Source organism: Phycodurus eques, chromosome 15 (genome assembly GCF_024500275.1).
Source record: "Phycodurus eques isolate BA_2022a chromosome 15, UOR_Pequ_1.1, whole genome shotgun sequence".
In the NCBI taxonomy this organism is placed as follows: domain Eukaryota; kingdom Metazoa; phylum Chordata; class Actinopteri; order Syngnathiformes; family Syngnathidae; genus Phycodurus; species Phycodurus eques.
The window spans coordinates 15,540,918-15,560,968 of record NC_084539.1 but is presented as its reverse complement, the minus strand read 5'-3'; the positions used below and the strand labels follow the sequence as shown (position 1 = coordinate 15,560,968).

General features: G+C 40.8%; 1 protein-coding gene across 10 annotated transcripts in view; it reads left to right on the top strand.

The window, feature by feature from the left end:
* Positions 1-20,051, top strand: part of ank1b (ankyrin 1, erythrocytic b) — a 65,339-nt gene that overhangs the window by 37,389 nt on the left and 7,899 nt on the right. For 6 of the 10 annotated variants that reach the window (XM_061697558.1, XM_061697554.1, XM_061697557.1 and 3 more), the window contains 15 exons: positions 243-306; positions 1,340-1,452; positions 2,395-2,619; positions 2,742-2,896; positions 3,142-3,353; positions 4,299-4,503; positions 4,620-4,716; positions 5,322-5,550; positions 6,270-6,398; positions 8,753-8,872; positions 8,965-9,049; positions 12,755-12,829; positions 12,910-13,041; positions 13,406-13,564; positions 14,596-14,667. In XM_061697558.1, the coding sequence (XP_061553542.1) occupies positions 243-306; positions 1,340-1,452; positions 2,395-2,619; positions 2,742-2,896; positions 3,142-3,353; positions 4,299-4,503; positions 4,620-4,716; positions 5,322-5,550; positions 6,270-6,398; positions 8,753-8,872; positions 8,965-9,049; positions 12,755-12,829; positions 12,910-13,041; positions 13,406-13,564; positions 14,596-14,667 (2,072 nt within the window). The remainder of the gene's footprint in view (positions 1-242; positions 307-1,339; positions 1,453-2,394; positions 2,620-2,741; positions 2,897-3,141; positions 3,354-4,298; positions 4,504-4,619; positions 4,717-5,321; positions 5,551-6,269; positions 6,399-8,752; positions 8,873-8,964; positions 9,050-12,754; positions 12,830-12,909; positions 13,042-13,405; positions 13,565-14,595; positions 14,668-20,051) is intronic. The other 4 variants (XM_061697561.1, XM_061697559.1, XM_061697556.1 and 1 more) reach the window with 1 other exon arrangement.

The following is a 20,051-nucleotide window of genomic DNA, read 5'->3' as shown; positions in this document are numbered from 1 at the left end:
ATTTCAAAATGACAAAAATTGAGTTTGACCACTCTAGTTCTGAGTGGCTCAATTTCTTACAACAAACATGAAAGAAAAAGTCATTTGCCAAGAAATTGTGTACCTGCTTGTTGATAAAAAAAAAACTTGCAACAAAAGATATAATTTATACATAATTTAACTGTATTTGATATTAGAATTCTGTAAATTTCTATCCACTAAAGTTGAGTTAGTTTCCGTTTTAATAATTGTCTCTCCCACAGGCCCTATTCTCCTGCCATTCCCAGGATCCCTTGTGTGTCACCAGAAACTGTTTTTCTAGATCAGGTATGCACTGCTTAAGTGTGGTACACGCATACCGATTTATAACATCTTAATCGCATCTCGACTTTTAAAATGTGAGAGACTCTCCTCCCCCAAACCAGATGCCTGTCGTGGTGACCTGTGAGAGGTAGCTTGGTGTCACAGGGCATATAGATCAGGTTTACCATTTACGATTGTTGGCCCAAATGGTTTTCGACTGATCAGCGAGGTACAAGCACTCTTAACACATACCACACGATAATCACTCAGAATAGTATTTGAGAGACATCTGACAATCAGGCCTTTGCTGACTTGGAAGAGAAGAAACATGCTCAAATTTGGCCTGATTATCAGGAAGTGTATACTCTGCTTAACCTTTCAAGGAAGGAAGTTTTTAGTTTCAAAAGCAGTTATTGTGTAACAATATGCAACCGGTCGAACCCCAAAGCCGACACAAAGCGTAGCAAAAGTAACACAAAATCTTTATTGAATAAACAAAAGGTGATCACACAAAGTAAAAAAACAAGTGATAACAAAGCGCTACTAATGAATAAAGAAAATTGTGTTTAAGTACCAAACTAAGATTAATAAAGTGCTATTGACAATAGTCATTTGAAAAGGACAAAAGAAAAGATATAAACATAAAGAATTACTACTAAGTAGAGGAAAGATCAAAGTTCCATTTAACATCGACTAAACATGGAAAGTGTAGACAGTCGAGCCATGAGGAATACTCGGAAAACGCCAGAACTTACAGGGAGAAACAACAGCACAAAAAAACATCCAACTAGGAGCAATATCGTAGATGAGAGCGAGATACAATGCAGCACCGCAAACAGCCTAGACAAAGGAACCATCTGGTGTCTTCCTGGTGTGGCCACAGAGGTTAAGACTGAGAGCTGATGCCAGTAGCTCCTAGGTGCCACCCCTCTTAACTCCTTCCTGCACCGCCTGGGGGAAACAAAGACAAATTATTATTATTCACTTATTCTCTTGTGTTTACATTTCCCGTTTCATATCCCTTCCTCTCTTCTATTCTCTGTCTCTCTAACCTCAGCACACCCCCATCCCACTGTCGAAGGAGTATGACGAAGACTCGCTTATCCCGAGCAGTCCAGCGACAGAAACCTCAGACAACGTCAGTCCTGTGGCCAGCCCCATTCATACTGGGTGAGCTTGTTGCACTCTGTTTTGGGCACTATTAGGCTCCACTGCCTCCATCATGAAACCTTACTAGTCAATCAAGGTTTCAATTTTGTTGATGGTATTGATTAATGTCGTATAAGTAGTGCCCTCCAAATCTCCTCAATTGCTTCAAACGCAATTAATCTACAATCAATTCCACAGAATCAAACAAATGAATTCTTTCTTACACCCATTTCTAATGTATAACATACCAGCTCTCTTCCATTCAGGTAGTAAGCCCACAGGTACAGTTAAATAAGAGCGGAACTGATAATCTGTAACATCCATCTATTTTCTGTAGTGCTTTTCGTCACTAGACACGTGTCACTTGACTTGACTATACCAGCCGACATTGGTTGAGAGGCGGGGTACAGCCAATTGCAAAGCCCCTATACCTTATATTGAAAAAAAACGACCAATTTAGCACTCACTTTCACACCTGTGGGCAATTTAGTGTCTTCAATAAACCTAACATTCATGTTTTTGGAATGTGGGAGGAAGGCTGAGTACCTGCAGAAACCCCACGCAAGCACAGGGACAGCATGCAAACTCCACACAGGAAGGTGGCCCATCTTCCACATGGCTCTACTGATTGACAACACAGCCCTCTATGTATTTTTGTGCACAGCACCATGAGTCAGCATTAGTAAGTATAAAAAATGGAAAGAACAGAGGGAGAACACTGACTCATGAGATTTAAACACACACATGGATTAGAGTACATTTTTAGTCTATTACCATTTTCTTTTTGACATACTGCTGTACTAAAGCCATTAGATGAAATGACTAAGTTCTTATCTTTGAATAAATCACTATGCAGAAAATAAAACACCAATTTCACTCTTTTGTGAGCATGTCTCCTCCAATATTTCTTTAGCGCAGGAGTAGAAAATGGTGGCGTAATTGTCTGAACCTGTCCACTCTTAGCTTCCTAGTGAGCTTCATGGTAGACGCCCGCGGAGGCTCCATGCGAGGAAGCAGACATCACGGCCTGCGAGTGATCATCCCTCCTCGGACCTGCGCCGCGCCGACGCGCATCACCTGCCGCCTGGTCAAACCCCAGAAGCTCACCACGCCCCCTCCACTGGTAGAGGGCGAGGGGCTCGCCAGCCGTATAATCTCCCTGGGTCCATCCAGCATGCAGTTCCTTGGGTGAGTCAATCATCAAAGACCTCAAAATAAATGTATGCATTTGATTAAATAACACTTAGATTTCAATTTTTGAATATGATGATGAAAATGATATGAATATCATGAAGATTATTCATCCACAGGCCAGTTATAGTGGAGATCCCACACTTCGCCTCACTGGCCCGGGGGGACCGTGAGCTTGTGGTCCTCCGTAGTGAGAATGGCTCGGTCTGGAAAGAACACCGGAATCGCTATGGCGACGAAGTGCTGGAAACCATTCTGAATGGCATGGATGAAGGTTAGCGAGATGGAAAACGTCCATGAGACACTTGAAAATGACTCACTCTTTATCCTGATTTATGGTGTGAAAATATAAAAGAAGGACCTTGGGAGAGTTTTTATGATGTTTTCTCCACAATGTCACATGAGTGCACTTCTTTCACCTCACTTGGAGTAAATTATGCACTGTTAACTTCCTTTCTAACCTATTACAATCCCTTCCCCATTCTTACTGGTCCTCCTTTTTACTGTGTGTGTCTGTAGACCTGGAGAGTCAAGAAGAGTTGGAGAAGAAGAGAATTCGTCGGATCATCTCTACGGACTTCCCGCTGTACTTTGCCGTGGTCTCGCGCATTCAACAAGAGAGCGATCTGATTGGTCCTGAGGGTGGGCGTCTGACCAGTAAGCTGGTGCCCCATGTTGAGGCCATCTTTCCAGAGACAGCTGTAACCAAAAGAGTGAGACTGGGACTTCAAGTAAGTACTAGCGACAGAGTTTTGGTAATTGAGGCTACTTGACAAGAGGTTGTTTTCCACTTTGTTTCTTCATGATGGAAATATACAGGTGCAGCTCAATTATTTAAAGAAACACTTCATTTATTTCAGTCGTTCAATTGAAAAAGTCATACTCATTATATAAAGTCACTATGTGCAGCGTAACGCATTTCATGATTTTGCCTAGTGAGGATAAGCAGTTCACAGAATGGATGATTTTATCATCTGATGATTATAGTTTACAGCTAACAGAATCCTGAAATTCACTATTTATTCATATTTGATAAAAAAAAAAAAAAAAAAAACAATCACAATCATTTTTAGTATGGAAATTAGGTAGGACTTGACATTCTGTAAAGTATTTTTCTGTGTTTAAGGAATCTCTAGAGTATGACTTTCACGTTTTGAATTTAACTATTGAAATTAATGAACTTTTCTACAATGTTTTTTTTTTTTGAGGCGTCTGTATAGTGATAGATGACGGGTTCTGCTTCTGTCATATCACTGTACATCTTTGTCTCATTGTTTGTCACAACAATGATGTTATTTATTTGAGGCAATGGCACGTGTCTGAAATTTGCTTTGCTTTATGCTGCTCTCTTTTGATGTTTTTTTTTTCTTTTATCCAGCCATTCTTCACTCCTCAGTTCCCTGATTTAAGTTGTGAGCCACACTGACCGAGCTGATGCACTGATCTGAGTTGGGTCAGATATGGCATATAAGTTGGTTGCATGTGTGAGTATGGCTGTGTATGTTTAAGTTCAAAAGCACATTTTGCATCTCGTTTTATGCTTCTTTTTTTCTATTTTCCTAGTGTTACATCCACTTTGTTCACGTTTTTTGTCTAGAGTATTTTCAATGACATACACCCTTTTTTCCACAACCTTTATTTTGGCATTTTATCCGCTTGTCCTTTCATCCTCTCAGGCCCAGCCCATCCCCGATGAGTTGCTGACTCGACAACTCGGCAACCAGGCGACCTTCAGCCCGGTGGTCACCATCGAACCACGCAGACGCAAATTCCACCGTCCAATTGGGTTGCGCATTCCGCTTCCACCGTCGTGGCGGGAGAACCCTCGTGATGCCGGGGAGGGTGACACCACGAGCTTGCGCCTCCTCTGCAGTGTTATTGGTACTTTTTTTTATTAGGGGTGACATTGGAATGATTCAGCCTTTTCTTACCTTGAGAAATATGTTGTAAAAAGGTTAACAGGGAATGAATGACACTGTATGCTTGTCGTTTATTAGGTGGGACAGCACCTGCTCAGTGGGAGGACATCACTGGGACAACCAAGCTGATGTATGCAAACAGTTGTGCCAACTTTACAACCAATGTGTCTGCGAGGTGTGAGCTCCCTCGTCATAATCAATTCATGTATTTACAGCAGGGGTTCTCAAAAGTTTGGGTCCAGGGAGTCCTTATAGGAGAGACTTTTTTTCCAAGGACGTTCCTCATAATCCTAACGTCAATTAAACATGACTGACATGTGTAGCCCCAAATTACATAGGAGTTAAAAAGTAAAAGAAAAAAAAGTCATAACGTTATGATGACAAAACCACACTTTTCTTTTTGAGAAAGAAAGTTGTAATGTCAAAACGTCTCAAGAAAAAGGATGAATAATTTAGGATGGAGAGTTTTAATGTTAAAAGAAGAAAGTTGTATTTTTCCAGAATAACGTTGTAATATTTTGATATTAAAGTCAAAGTTTAAGGACATAAGAAAGTAACATTTTGACAAATAATGTTTTCTTTAAAAATGAAAAATGAACCTTTTAAATATAATACGTGCATACATAATTTATTGCAAATTATTTTGAGGACCCCCAAGCTCAGGCTCACGGAACTCCTGGGTCCCCAGGCCCCAGTTTGAGAACCCCTGTGGCACTGCTGCCTCTCTGGTCTACAAAATGCATGGCTGCAACCTCTTTTCCTGCTTTGTCTTGACCACAGGTTTTGGCTAGCAGATTGTCCCCGCACAGCAGAGGCTGTGACCTTCGCCAACCTTTTGTACCGGGAGCTGATGGCTGTGCCTTATATGGCTAAGTTTGTTGTCTTTGCAAAGATGAGCGAGGCGCGGGAAGGACGCTTGCGTTGTTACTGCATGACCGATGACAAGATGGACAAGACGTTGGAGTTGCACGAAAATTTCACCGAAGTAGCACGGAGTCGTGACATTGAGGTCAGCACTCAGTAAAAAACACTTTATACCTATGTGTGGTCCTCAAGGAAAAGTTCAATGAGTCCAATTCATGAAAATTTCTTCAAGCCAATGTCAGCACGTTATAATGAATAGCATGCATTCCAATTCACTCCTAAATATTTCATTGTCACCGGTTGCATTTAAAAACAATTAGTATTCAAGAAATATTAATTGTTGATTTTCACAATTAACTGGAAAAACATTTCTCAAATTTATGCTAAAAAAAAAATGTATGCTCAAAAGCATGTTTAGATCTACAATTGATTGGTTTTCTCCATGTTGTTTACTGAACAGCGCTGCCAAAATCTCTGCTCTGAATAAATCATTTCATTGGCCGAGTCATTTCACATGGGAGGAGTTAACAATGCTTGCGATGGGTCTGTGTATTTTTTGTGTTTTCGTCATTATGAACGGAAGTGCTAGAAGGCAGCGCTGGTTTATATAAGAGTACCATAAATCCCCAAAAGGTGGTTCAATTACAAGCATTTATCAAAATAATTGAATAATAGGTCAGAGTTCTGTAGAGAAATTCATCTGGGTTCGGTTCTGCACGACAAGGACTTTAACAAAAATCTAATAAAATCCAGACAAGTTTGCTTTATTTTCTTGGTTATAAAAACTCCGATGGATTTGAACTTTTCTTGAGTCAGATCTCATCTAATTTTTCACTTTACATTTTGTTTTTTGTTTTCTTTAAGCTGATGGAGGGCATGCCACTGCATTTGGAATGTTCCGGAAACCTCGTGCCAATTAGGAAAGCCACGCAGCAGCCTCGCACCTTCAGCTTCCAGGCCTTCAGAGACAACCGGCTGCCCGTTTCTGTCAAGGTCTGTCTCTATGTGACTCTAAAGGCAGTCCAATTACTGTGTTGTGTTCATGTTGTCGTGTGTAATATGTATTCACATGTGGTTTACCGAATCGAATCTCCTGAGGAGCACCTGCTGACCCCCCAAAAGCCTCCTCTGGTCTTTTTGTGTCTTTTTCCGCCTTACCTCTCTCCAATATTGTGTTCAAAATGAGTACAGTCCAATACTGCTCTCACAAGCCGGCCATGTGTGTGTGCGTCTAAAAGTTTAGTTTAGAGGCAGACGAGATTAGTAATGGTCTTTGATTGTCGATTTAACAATTCGTCCAGTATTCTTCATGGATAATCACGTTTAATCATTTGAATTGTTCGTCCATTTAAAGCACAGGTGTCAAACTGGTGGCCCGGGGGCCAGATCCGGCCCGCCACGTCATTTTATGTGGCCCGCGAGAGTGTGCATCGACTTTGTGTTTCTTGCTAAAATACCAAATTCCAAATTGTCTCCACTTTTAAAACTATTGAGATATTGCAAGCATTTTTTGTAACCAACCCCACTTTTAAAATAAAATTGATTCATACTGTAGTTGAACAGTTTTTACTAGCTTTTGATTTCAAAAGTAATTATCCATTAATTTGTGTATATGTTTATAATATGAGGCAATCATAAATTAATGTGGGTTTGCAGCCATAACGGCCCTCCGAGTGGAACCATAACTGTGATGTGGCCCGTGACAAAAATGAGTTTGACACCCCTGATTTAAAGAGATAATCATACTCACCTAGGTTACCTTGAATTTATAATTGTAGTAATCTAATTGCGATGGTTTAAGACATTATGGCCAGACGCTGTGCTCCAGTTCGTTGCTTGGGTGCTTCATCCTCTTAAAGCGAATCCCTCAAATACATTTGTTCTTTTCCCCATCTGAAAGCAACAATTGATAATAACTGTAAAAGTCCTTTTCAACTCTGTTTATAACCAAAACAGCAGCAGCTGGAAAAACATAAATTGTCTCTGAAATGAATTAAAGTGTGAACACTTCCCCCGCCTCCCGCCCAAAGATAGCTTGGATAGGCTTCAGCAGCCCGTGACCCTAGTGAGGATAAGCGGTCCAGAAAATGGATGGATGGATGGAACACTTCCCTAATGTTGTAAACAAATTCCCTACACAGTATTAAAGATTATTTTACATTGTGTGGATATTGCGTTTTGCGTTATGTACTCACGTATGCTACTTTTTGTGTTTCCATGTTGATGTTCTGGGGATATTTACTCGCACATTTTGCCTCAGTTCTTGCTGTTTATCTGCATTTAATGCTCATAACTCAAAACACTTGTATCTGAACTCATCTTTACCCATTAAAATGAATGGAAATGCCATTCATCCGTTCCAGCCTCCCCTAAAAAAAATAAAAAATAAAAATAGAGATAGCAAACTTATGTGGTTGTTTTGAATACACTAGAGAGTATATAATTCTTGTTGTTTTGTTTAAGTTTGACAGTAAACTTTAACTGGGAGTGTCATCAAACAGCTTGAAGCCTCTTTTTAGAACATTTGTTCACTACACCAAACTGTTGCTTGTTGTGAAATGAGCTAAGTTATGTTCACGTCCACCATTTCTTCTACCCAAAGACCCAAATATAATTTTGACCCAATCTGTATTTACACTCATATTAATTTTTCATTTCATCATGAAACCCTCTCAAATATGCATAACAAAAATATATTGTCACACCATTGTGTGTTTTATAAAAAAATGTCTAGTTACTGCTTTGTGGGCTTTTTTGTCTGTTCTTCATAGTACTTTAAAAGTTTTTTTGTGACCATGTTCATGTTGTTCTGATTTCCTCTTCATTTGTTTCATTGATTTTGGCTTGTGTGTCTTTGTGTCATTGTGACTTTGTACTGTTGCGCACACACCAGATAAAGACACATCTTCCTTCTGTTTGTAGTGACTCTCTTGTGAGAACGTCTGCATGTCCCGTCACTCCCTCACGTTCCTTGCCAGCCTTGCAATCTGGCGGTCTTGCCTGTCTGTTTGTGTCTGTCTCACTGTCTCTCTTTCTCTCTCTGGCGGTCACTCTCTAACTGTCTGGTCTGATAGACGTCCAGGTAAAGTGTGCAGGTAAATCTGACCCTCACGCCTGCCTGTGGACTGCTTCCATCCCTCGCTTCTGGCCCCCATGTTATTACTGCATCGCGTGCCTGCGACATTGCGGTGGGGTCAAATACTCGCTTTGATTTGATTTTCTTTCTTCTCCCCTTGCTCTTCTCTTTCACTTCTCTCCTGCTTTCTCCTCTTATACACCTTCTTGTCCATTCCGCTCTCTGCTGTCTTCCCTTCTCTATTCTCTTCTTGCTTTTTCATCTGCGTTAGGTCAGAGATAGTAACAAGGATGCCACAGGGTTTTTGTCCTTCCTGAGAAAGTGCACCAAGTATGAGGATGCACAGCATGTCCTATGCAACCTCAACATAGCAATGCCACCCTGTATCAAGGTAAGGCCTTATCTTGTGCACATTGTGTTTGGATTTCAAGAGTGTCTGTTGAGGGTTTATTTTTTATTTATTTATTTATTTATTTTTAACAGGTGGTTGGAAGTGAAGAACGACGGCGAACTTTAACACCTCTCGCCCTGAGGGAGCGCTACAGTGCTCTGAATGAGCCCGGTTTAGGTGAGTTCACTATCTGACCGACATCCCTCCCCTGAAATATCCACAGTGGAGACGGGCTCAGAGTCTGGCACTGTCCGTTTACCCAAACCTCTCTGCTCCCCATTCTGTCCTCTCTAATGTGCACGCATGGCACAACGACTGAGCCTTTGATGCAATGCACTGCTCTTCTGTACGCCCCAAAGTTCTCTGCAGTGCAGTTTAAGGAAATTGAATTGACTATGTGAAAAAAAAGATGCATAACAACCCCCCCATAAGAACCGAAAAGGCTCCATGGCACCTGAGTAGTTTGCCTCTCTGGGTGCCCTGGAATCGATGAATGTCTCCTGTGATATTGGTTTGCATGGCGCTGGTGTCTCCACTGCGATTTCCACTGGCATGGTGGCAGATACTGTAAGCATTACTGTAGCTTAGCTCTGGGAATTGGTAGGACCTCGCAGTGGAGCAAGACAGAGGAGCCCTTATACTGATCCCCTGTAATTACACAAAGATCGTTATTCGTTGCTGATGGAGGACAGGGGTGTTTGTTTTTTGTGTTTTGTTTTTTGGGGAGGCAGCAAGGCCTTTTCTGTCTATCTCAGAGACAGCGCAGCTACATTGCACTTCGGGTTACTGAATGCTATTATGATTATTGGGACTGGCACCTGAATGCGCTGCCATATTCTATCCTCTTCGGCCTATTTGATTTGATTTCATTTCCTCCCAACAGAGCAATGGTTGCGTTCAGGTAAGTATTACTAGAAACAATTTTCATGGAAACTTCTCCTAGCTCACTTAGGACCCAGTTGTATGTACAACCCCAATTCCAATGAAGTTGGGATGTTGTGTTAAACATAAATAAAAACAGAATACAATGATTTGCAAATCATGTTTGACCTATATTTAATTGAATACACTACAAAGACAAGATATTTAATGTTCAAACTGATAAACATTATTGTTTTTAGCAAATAATCATTAACTTGGAATTTTATGGCTGCAACATGTTCCAAAAAAGCTGGGACAGGGTCATGTTTACCACTGTGTTACATCACCTTTTCTTTTAACAACATTCAATAAACGTCTGTTCAACTGTCCAGGGTCTCCGTTTTCGCATTTTACGCTTCATAATGCGCCACACATTTTCAATGGGAGACAGGTCTGGACTGCAGGCAGGGCAGTCTAGTACCTGTACTCTTTTAGTACGAAGCCACGCTGTTGTAACACGTGCAGAATGCGGTTTGGCATTGTCTTGCTGAAATACGCAGGGGCGTCCATGAAAAAGACGTTGCTTGGATGGCAGCATATGTTTCTCCAAAACCTGTATGTACCTTTAAACATTAATGGTGCCTTCACAGATGTGTAAGTTACCCATGCCATTGGCACTAACACAGCCCCATACCATCACAGATGCTGGCTTTTTAACTTTGCATCCATAACAGTCCGGATGGTTCTTTTCCTCTTTCCTCTTTTCCACAATTTCCCAAAACAATTTGAAATGTGGACTCGTCGGACCACAGAACACTTTTCCACTTTGCATCAGTCCATCTTAGATGAGCTCGGGCCCAGAGCAGCCGGCGGCGTTTCTGGGTGTTGTTGATAAATGGCTTTTGCTTTCTATAGTAGAGTTTCAAGTTGGACTTACGGATGTAGCACCGAACTATATTTACTGACATTGGTTTTCTGAAGTGTTCCTGAGCACATGTGGTGATATCCTTTACACATTGATGTCGGTTTTTGATGCAGTGCCGCCTGAGGGGTCGAAGGTCACGGGCATTCAATGTTGGTTTTCGGCCTTGCCGCTTACATGCAGTGATTTCTACAGATTCTCTGAACCTTTTGATGATATTATGGACCGTAGATGATGAAATCCCCAAATTCCTTGCAATTGTACATTGAGGAACATTGTCCTTAAACTGTTCGACTATTTTCACACGCACTTGTTCACAAAGAGGTGAACTTGGCTCCATCTTTGCTTGTGAATGACTGAGCAATTCAGGGAAGCTCCTTTTATACCCAATCATGGCACCCACCTGTTCCCAATTAGCCTGTTCACCTGTGGGATGTTCCAAACAGGTGTTTGATGAGCATTCCTCAACTTTCTCAGTCTTTTCTGCCACCTGTCCCAGCTTTTTAGGAACGTGTTGCAGCCATAGAATTCAAAGTTAATGATTATTTGCTCAAAAGAATAAAGTTTATCAGTTTCAACATGAAATATCTTGTCTTTATAGTGTATTCAATTAAATATAGGTCGAACATGATTTGCAAATCATTGTACTCTGTTTTTATTTATGTTTAACACAACATCCCAACTTCATTGGAATTGGGGTTGTACATCATCCAACCCCAACATTATGACCACTTGCACAGTATAATGATATGCAATGCAAAAGCTGTATCATATTCTGCCTTAATAAAGGTAATACATTGTTCTCCTGCATATTCACGATTTACGGTTGCAGATTTCTTGGGGGAACGTATCCTCCGTTATGCTCTCATACCTATTTTACCAGTTTTTATGCAGAGGCCTAAATGTGTCTAATATAAAAATATTGCTTTGCTGCCATCTTGGTGCCAAAAAAACTATGTGAAAGTGAGGGAGGGAGCTTAATTTAGTCAGCCTATAGCCATGTCCAGAATAAAATAGAATAGAATAGCCTTTCTGTCATTGTAATGCACAACAAAATGCTTCTCCTTGGTGTGATATTAAAAAAAGAGAGAGAGAGACAAGGACAACACAAACAAGGATCGTGTACAAATGAAAATTATGTGCAAAATTCCAGCAGAAGCAATTACAGAAATAAATGGAGTACACTTACATAGTGATTATCTACGCCACCACCACGGTGCCCAAAGGGCTTTACAGAGGCTTACATCTACCCATTCATACTCTGCTACTGCCAGGCCCACGGGGAGGAATTTAGGGTTCATTGTCTTGCCTAAGTGCACTTTGACTGCGGGCAGTTAGAGCCGGGATGCGAACCGTTAACCTTTCGCTCACTGGACAAGCCGCTCTACCAACTGAGCCACAGTTGCCCATTAAAGGTAATGAAAAATGAAATTAAATAAAATAAAAAGGTAATATGTTGGAAGGTAACAGGATTAGAAGCGATTAATGTAAAATTCATATTGCCACTAATCGAAAAGTAGTGCTGTGCCACCATCTTGTGTCAAACGTTTTAGGGGTGGAGTCAATTACTGTCAGAATTTCACAATTCGGAGCAAGGATCGGTCCCTGTAGACTTAATTTTTGATTGCCACTATCAAAAAGGTATTATTTTATCAATTTTGGTCATTGTTGTGGTTACAGTTTCCAGTGGACGTCCAAGTGTTAGCAGGTCTGCCTCACAGTTCTGAGGTTTGTGAGTGCTTTTAGAAAAATGTACTTTGGGGTCATTGAAGACCTTAAATTGTCCATTGTTGCGAATGTGAGTGTGCTGTGAATGGTTGTTTGAATACTCTATTTATTCCCTGGGATTGACTGGCAATCAGTCCAGCGTGTACTCCATCTCTCACCCTAAGTCATACACACATATACATATATACAGTACATATTGTCACATTACACTAATATTTCTGTTTCTTTAATCTTTGTACAGGTAGAATATTTCATGCAGCTCTTGTATTGGATATAAAATTGTGCGAGTGGTCATGCATTTGTAGCTGGCCAGTGTATTTGCCTCATGGTTGTTATGAGGTGTCAAACTAATTAGATTTTCATGTCTTCAGCCCCAGTGAATGCAATGGAGCGCACCGAGGTCAAGATCAACATAATATCAGAGCAACTGGGCTTAAGCTGGGCAGGTCAGTCACCTAAAAAGAAAGTCTTGAGGCTCTGCTTGCTGATTTTGTGCTTTTAATTGGCTCAAGTGTCCTCTGCTCAGAGTTGGCACGAGAGCTTCAGTTTGGTGTTGATGACATCAATAGGATCCGCGTGGAGAATCCCAACTCTCTGCTGGATCAGAGCTGCGCCTTGCTCAACCTGTGGGCTGGCAGAGAGGGCAAAAGGGCAAAAAGTATGTCCGCTTATTCTAATGCAGAGAGTCCTCGGTTTTACTACAGTCCTGACATTCGATGTTTCGAGCTTACCGATGGTACACAATCAAATTTCTTTGGCACAACAGCGTAAGGATAAGTGGTCACACCTTATGGCATGGATGTATTTTTCATACAAATGTTTACTGGAGTTACGACTTTACTACTACATACATCTAGGTTAGTGATATACTTGCAGTTCTGACTTGTTTAAATGTGGGTTACATCGCCACCGTATGAACAGAACATGGAGGACCATCTGTACAGATTTCCGTGTACACATCCACTGCTTCATGACACATACAAATCCCGATTTATATAACCCGCCTTTGACGCTCCCCTCAGTGGAAAGCCTGTACATTGCTTTGAAGAACATCGACCGTGCAGACATCGTTAGCTCCCTGGAGGGTCAGGCCGCACAAATGGCACCCGGCTCTTCAGAGGAGGGGGCCTGCCGACTGGGCGATCGTGACTCCACCTTGCTGTCTCCCAGTGTCTTCAATGGTACGACACACACACACACACAAAGGTCAAATGAAAAATGGTTTATTAACAGAGATAAATTGACTTATATGTCATACATTATGTACATCATTTGTTTTAATCCTAATATAAGATCGTGTCAAAACTTCAGCATTCTTGCAACGCCAACATGTAAATGAGCAGTATTGTTTATTTTAAGTTGGCTCGATTTATTTATTTTTGTACTACTCAAACCAGAGGTGGGCAAAACTTTGTGCCCAAAAGCCTCATTTGATTTAAAAGAGACAAATGGGCTTGGGCATTCATTGAAGAGAGAGTGAAATATGTAAAATAGTTTATTTTAGTTTTGGTTTAATTTGATTATTTATAATTAAGTTGTGATTAATTAACCAATTATTTAATGCGATGAATATAGTGTATGCGTACATTTGTTTATTTTACGAATATTCTTATTTTAATTACAAGAAATCAATTAACCAATTATTTAATGAGATAAAAAGAAAAAAGAAAAAATGAATAAACATTTTAATCAACCAATTTTAAGAAACATTGATATATTAATGCAACAGATAGTGCAGTCCATTTACCATTTAGATTATGTAAATGATTGGCAGGCCGGATTAAAGAACGCAGTGGGACACATGCGGGCTGTACATTTCCCACCGTTGACTCAACTCATTTCCAGGACCACAGACCTCCACCAAGGCCAAAATGTTAACTAATGTACGAAAAATATTTTTTTATATCCATTTAGTACTTTTGAGTAATCCAGAAAATAAATAAATGAACCCACACTAATGAAAACCTTATTTGCTTGAGCTTGGCAGAGATAAAGGAAAAAAATCACAACACTAGCCACTTAGTCATTTTCACGTAGACCACAGCTTTAAAACAATAATAATAATATATATATACAACAAAATTCTTCTAAAGCCTTGAGGCTATTTTTTATTTTTATTTTTTGGTTGTCCTTTTGTACGGCTGCAACCCTTCCCGTGAGTCTGGGTAACAGCCTTTTTAATTTTTTTACCTTATCTCTGTTGCTTCACAAGAGGTCACGGACACAAGGCCATCGCGCCTCGTGCACAAGCCACGAGTTATTAGACCCCCGTTTTTCAGGAGGGGTAAGTGGAAGGGTGGAAGCCGGGGCTGCATGGTGGTCTGCTAATGATGCCGACCGAGGGTCTGAGGAATGGTGTCATTCTCTGTAGCAGCATGCACGTATACCCTTCCGCCTCACCGGAGCACAAGTCATTCTTATCACACCCCATACATGAGAAACAAAGGTAACATCTCCTGTTTTGATTGACACATGTTATGTAAGCTACTTTACATTTTTCAGATCTGATTTATTTAATGAGGAATGTTTGAGAATGTTTGTGGTTTTTTTCCCTCTTCTTTAGTTTGTCTGTGTGTGTGTGTGTGTGTGTGTCTGGGATGAATCCACTAGTCAAAAGTGGCACTAGTACACAGAAGACAGTGTGCTCTGGGCCGTCATACCTTGTTTCTATTCCTCCTTCCTTCTCTCTCTGCCTGAGAACAAGACAGAGCTCAGCGTTTGTCTTTTGCTCAGTCTCTCTCTCTCTCTCTCTCTCTCTCTCTCTCTCTCTCTCTCTCTCTCTCTCTCTCTCTCTCGCTCTCTGTTTATCTCTAAATCTACCACATGTCATATCTGCTGCCTCTTCCTCTTCCCTCACCTGCTCTTCTTCCTCACAGCTCTTCCTGTCCGACCTCTGACCCCATGTGGCCTTATGTTGAACCTCTGGGCCTCCTCCTCCACTCTTGTCATTAAATTTACCCACGCTCCTCCCTCATTCCGTGGAGCGGGTGACCCTCTCCTCCGCCTCTCTCAGTCCAGCTCTGTGTGTCTTCGACAGTTTGTGCATGGACATGCTGCATGATAATTTGGCGCGAGGATTGGTGTGTTTGAATGGTGGTATTTTTAGAAAAGATGAAGTCAGTTGAGTGTGAGAGACAGGTGTGTGTGCGAACAGTTTAAAATCTTTATTTGCATGGCATGCTTTCACTCTACGATGTCTTCTTCACTGTGTGCAATGTTTGGGACTATTCAGTCAATGTATTTAGAACAACAATGCTTCATTAACAGACAAATGTGCCTTTTCTTTTTCTGTGAAATAAATGGTGTTTTTGAGGCCACGCTGTAACACGTGAACTGCTGTGCAGCACGTAATGTTCATGCAAGGTGACTGTGACACCATTTCTTTCATTCATGGACAAAAGTCTTAACCATAGATTTAGGGACACGAATTATTCAGAGTATTTGGTTGTTGTTGTTTTTAGAATATTAATTAGATAGTGTCAAAACTCTGTACACACTCAGATTGAGGGGGTGCAACCACTGTTGCCACCCAACTGAAAAAATTACTTTTGACAAAAAGTGCAACACAATCCAATCCAGTGCTTCACAACCGGGGTATTGCAGGAAATTATTAAATTTCACTTAATTTAAAAAGTATTATATAATAATTACACATACAGGTATATCTTTGTTTGTCTATGATGCATAGTGACTGGTAAAAAAAAAGTTGAATGCTCGTCCATTAGATGGGTGAAGGTACTATAAACCTGACTAGCCACGTGTTGCCATTCATAGAACAGATGCAGTCATGGCTTCCTGCGAGTACATCAGCTTTGTGTTCAATTAAACAGACCGAGGTTTCACACTGAGTAAGTGCATTTGTGAGTAAATTGAGACAAGAACATCATCATGGTTATTGGGAAAGACTGAGCTCGTCGACTGCCAATTTGTTCAGATCTCCCATTGAGATTAATTGTAATTGGAATAATGTGTTCCGGTCAACTTTCACCATCATAATGCCTTTAATAACTGTACAGGCTATGTATCGTTGTGCAGTGAGTATCAAGTATGACGAATGGAGAGGGGTAATAAATGAGTCAATGATGCGCTGCACACGTCTCATTTTTTAACATTAACTGTTATACAGGCATAAAATGAACCACTAATAAACAACGTGAAAACAACACACTCTTCAAACTCTCTACCTTTTGACACACAAATGACAAACATATAGCAGCTAGCTACGTAGAAGTCTACATCTTCACCAGTGTTCCTTCTTGTCAAACTCAAAGTCCTTCGTTCACAAAAAGCTGCTCGATATTAGCTGAGAGTCCTATCAAGCCAACAGTAATGGAACGAAAACATATATATTTTTTATTCTTTTACCACCTTCCTACAATCAGAAATATTACAAAAAGACAAAAGGAAAAGTCAGTTGAGAAAATGAGGTCCAGCAAAATTTGGGAACGTCTCATGTGAGATGCTGCATGTGAGATGTGAGAGGTCACACAAACAATTCCATGAACAGAATTTCAAGGCATTTCAGGAAATCCGGAAAATTCTTATTAAACTCCAAATGTGTCAAGCGTTAATGTTTCAAAATTGAGGCTCCCCGATTACACAATTATGTTGGACAGTGAACATGCTGTATAAATGAAAGAGTTTATTTTAGATTTTCCATTTTGTGAGAAAATATTTTGCCCAGGTTTGATAGAAAACAGTCACCATTGTAGGAGCGTTATCTGCTAGTAGTGTGAGTGATAATTTTATCGTCGTTTGAACGTCTATGACTACTTTTCTATATTCAAGCCTCACCTGTGAGCTACAAGTGTTTGTCCCCATCCGTATTCCTGTATGAGTTGTTTGTGTGACCGTGGTTTATGAATGATGTGCTGTGCAATTTGTATTCATTTTTTGCTGTTGTTCTGTGATGATAATCTTTGTGCCGTAGTTAATTTCTGCTACACCATATTTTGTGATCCTGTGCCTTTGACACCTGTGTGTGCTTGTGACTAAATATTAGGAGTTGAAGGGTAAGGCGTTGCACATATTCATCATTCTAACGCTCATTCCAATTCTGAATCATTCCATTAGTTACACCTCATTCTGAAGCCATTTGTCATCCTCCTGGCCCCCCAACATCCCAGAAATACACACATGCATACGTATATAAAACTGAACTCAAAATAGTTGGTTAAGTTTTCGTCCATACATCTTGTAACTACTCAGTGCGACACCGTGAATTTGGCCTTTTTAGATCAGTTATATTCATGACAAAGACTGTCATCTGAATTATCTCCACCCGAGAATTTAAAAAGTGAAATAACTGTGAAAACAAAATGTCTTTCTTAAATGTTGAATTTATAAATGAACAGAAATTAGTCATACACATAAATACAGAAAAGCACATTTAGTGCCTGCTACAGCACACTGCTTTGATGCACTTCACATTAGCCATTACATCTCAGCTTTTGTAGATGTGTGTGTAACAGTCCCCTTGTTGATTTTCTAAAAATGACACTTCTTGTTTTGAACAAGACCACAAAGTTTAAGGCACATGTGTATGTTGTTTCAAACATACCGGTACTGAGTAAGTGGACTCCAACTTTTTTAACGTTAGGGAACTGCTACACATTGTCATTAGACCAGAACCTTGCTGGTCCATTGCTGTGAAGCTTGTGAGCCATGACTGCACATCCACAAGCTCAAGTGTGAACTTCCCCTCACCAGTAGATAGGACCACTTCCTTTGCAGCAGTAAAGGGACTTTTGGCAGAGCCCATCACAGCTACTGGCAGAACAAGCCTACCATATATTGGCTTTTGGTAAACTTCTCTTTCAACTGTGTAATGAAATCTGTCATAACAACAGTGAATTTTACGCAGGGGATGAGTTGCATTTGCGGAGTGTGGGAAAATGCAGCATTCGGCTAGTGTTTAAGTCAGTTGCAAAAATGTCCAGTTTGGCTTGGAGGGCAAATATCTGTTCTCCAAGTTTGATTCTACCTTTAAAAACTTTGAACCACAAGTAGATGTAAGCTCATGGGAGCATCGCGTACTACTCGGTTGATAAGCCACCACGAGCTCTTCAAGCTATGATGGTGCCTGGCCATGTAGTGCTTTGTATGTAAGGAGAAGGATTTTACATTCAATTCTAAACTTAAGTGCGTCTCCACTCCATTTAACTTACTGCTGTGGAGGAAAGTTGTCATCCTCTCCCTGAGATCACAGAAACGCTCCAGCGCTTTGCCTTTATAGAGCCACCTTATGTTGTTGTGCCACACAAGGTGAGGACATTAGACGGCAGACATCTCGGCTTCTCTGAGTTGTTTCCGGTGCGTCTCAAAGACATGCCTGGCGAGAATGTAAACCCTGTGAGTGTTTGAACAGTCAGACAGGGGTACCTGTTTAATAGCGCACTCGATTTAACTTTGTCAATTAAAACTTCGTCCATGACAGTCATCGTGCAGTCTTTGACAGTTTCTGAGTCTTGAGTCTGAAGGGCTTTTTTTCCTTTGCCAACATCCACGACACACAAAGGCAAGCTGCTGCGGCCCTCTTCTGAGCAGTGCAAGTCCGCTTAATTGTAGTACAGCTCCGGTTGTAAGACTGCCTCTGAATTTTAGCAACTCCTTGTTTGTCTGAGATGTGGCATGTTTTTCAGTATGGTGTCTTTGGACATGATAACTTTCAGCACTTTCTGCTGAGGTATAACAACAGAGAGACAGCGTCTGTGTGTAAGGTAATGCTGGGATGGATGTTATGTGTAAAATTGGTGTCGAAAACAATTGTCGCTATCCGAGAAAATTTTTTTATACATCACACAAGACAAGCTGATACCACGCACACCGAGCAATGGAAACAAGTAGTTTTCATGAGTGGCCGACTGTCGGCAACTAGTTCAGCTGTGATTTGTAATTTAAATCAAAGGCAAACGTCGCCGCAATGTCGCACATGTACTAGCCAGTCAAATGTGCCATGTTTTATCTAGCGCTTATTCACAACAAAAGATTTTCCAGATACCAAGGAGATCCAGCTGGCCTCCGCCAAGCCATACAATACAGTATATAAAGTGTGTGTTTGTGTGTGTGTGTGTGTGTATGTATGTGACAAATGTGGCACTTACTGTCATTTTTATCACCCAGTTACAGCAATATTCTGCTCTACCACATTCCAAAAGTTCTCTATTGCAGTGACACCTTGCAGGGGGTAGTAGTTTGTGACAATCATACCAAGGAAATATATCCACCACTTAATAGCCTGAACATTTCATGCAAGGCTTGATGTCATTGACCCAGAATTCTGACACTGCCGTCGCAAAATCTTTGCATGAATCGCTATTCAACAGCCATCCAATCTTCTAAAGCCAAATTTCATCTGTCATTCCAAAAAGACTTTTGCCTTTTCGTCCGCTTGAACTACAGTTGCTCCTTGGTCAATCCTGAACAACACATTTCCCATTAAGAAGGTTTAAGCTCAAAGTCAGTTAACAGGCTTAACCTTCAGGCTGCAGCATCTCTTTTTGACCATGTCTGTTGAGTGTAGACCTATTTTGCATTGATATGCATTAAGATCCAGTGTGTGGTTTAATGAACAATTGTATCAGCTACACCTTATAAGATGCTCTGTAAATGTGTGCTTGGTCCATCAAGTGTGTGTGATGGCATGTTTGGGGAGAGTGAGACTTAGTC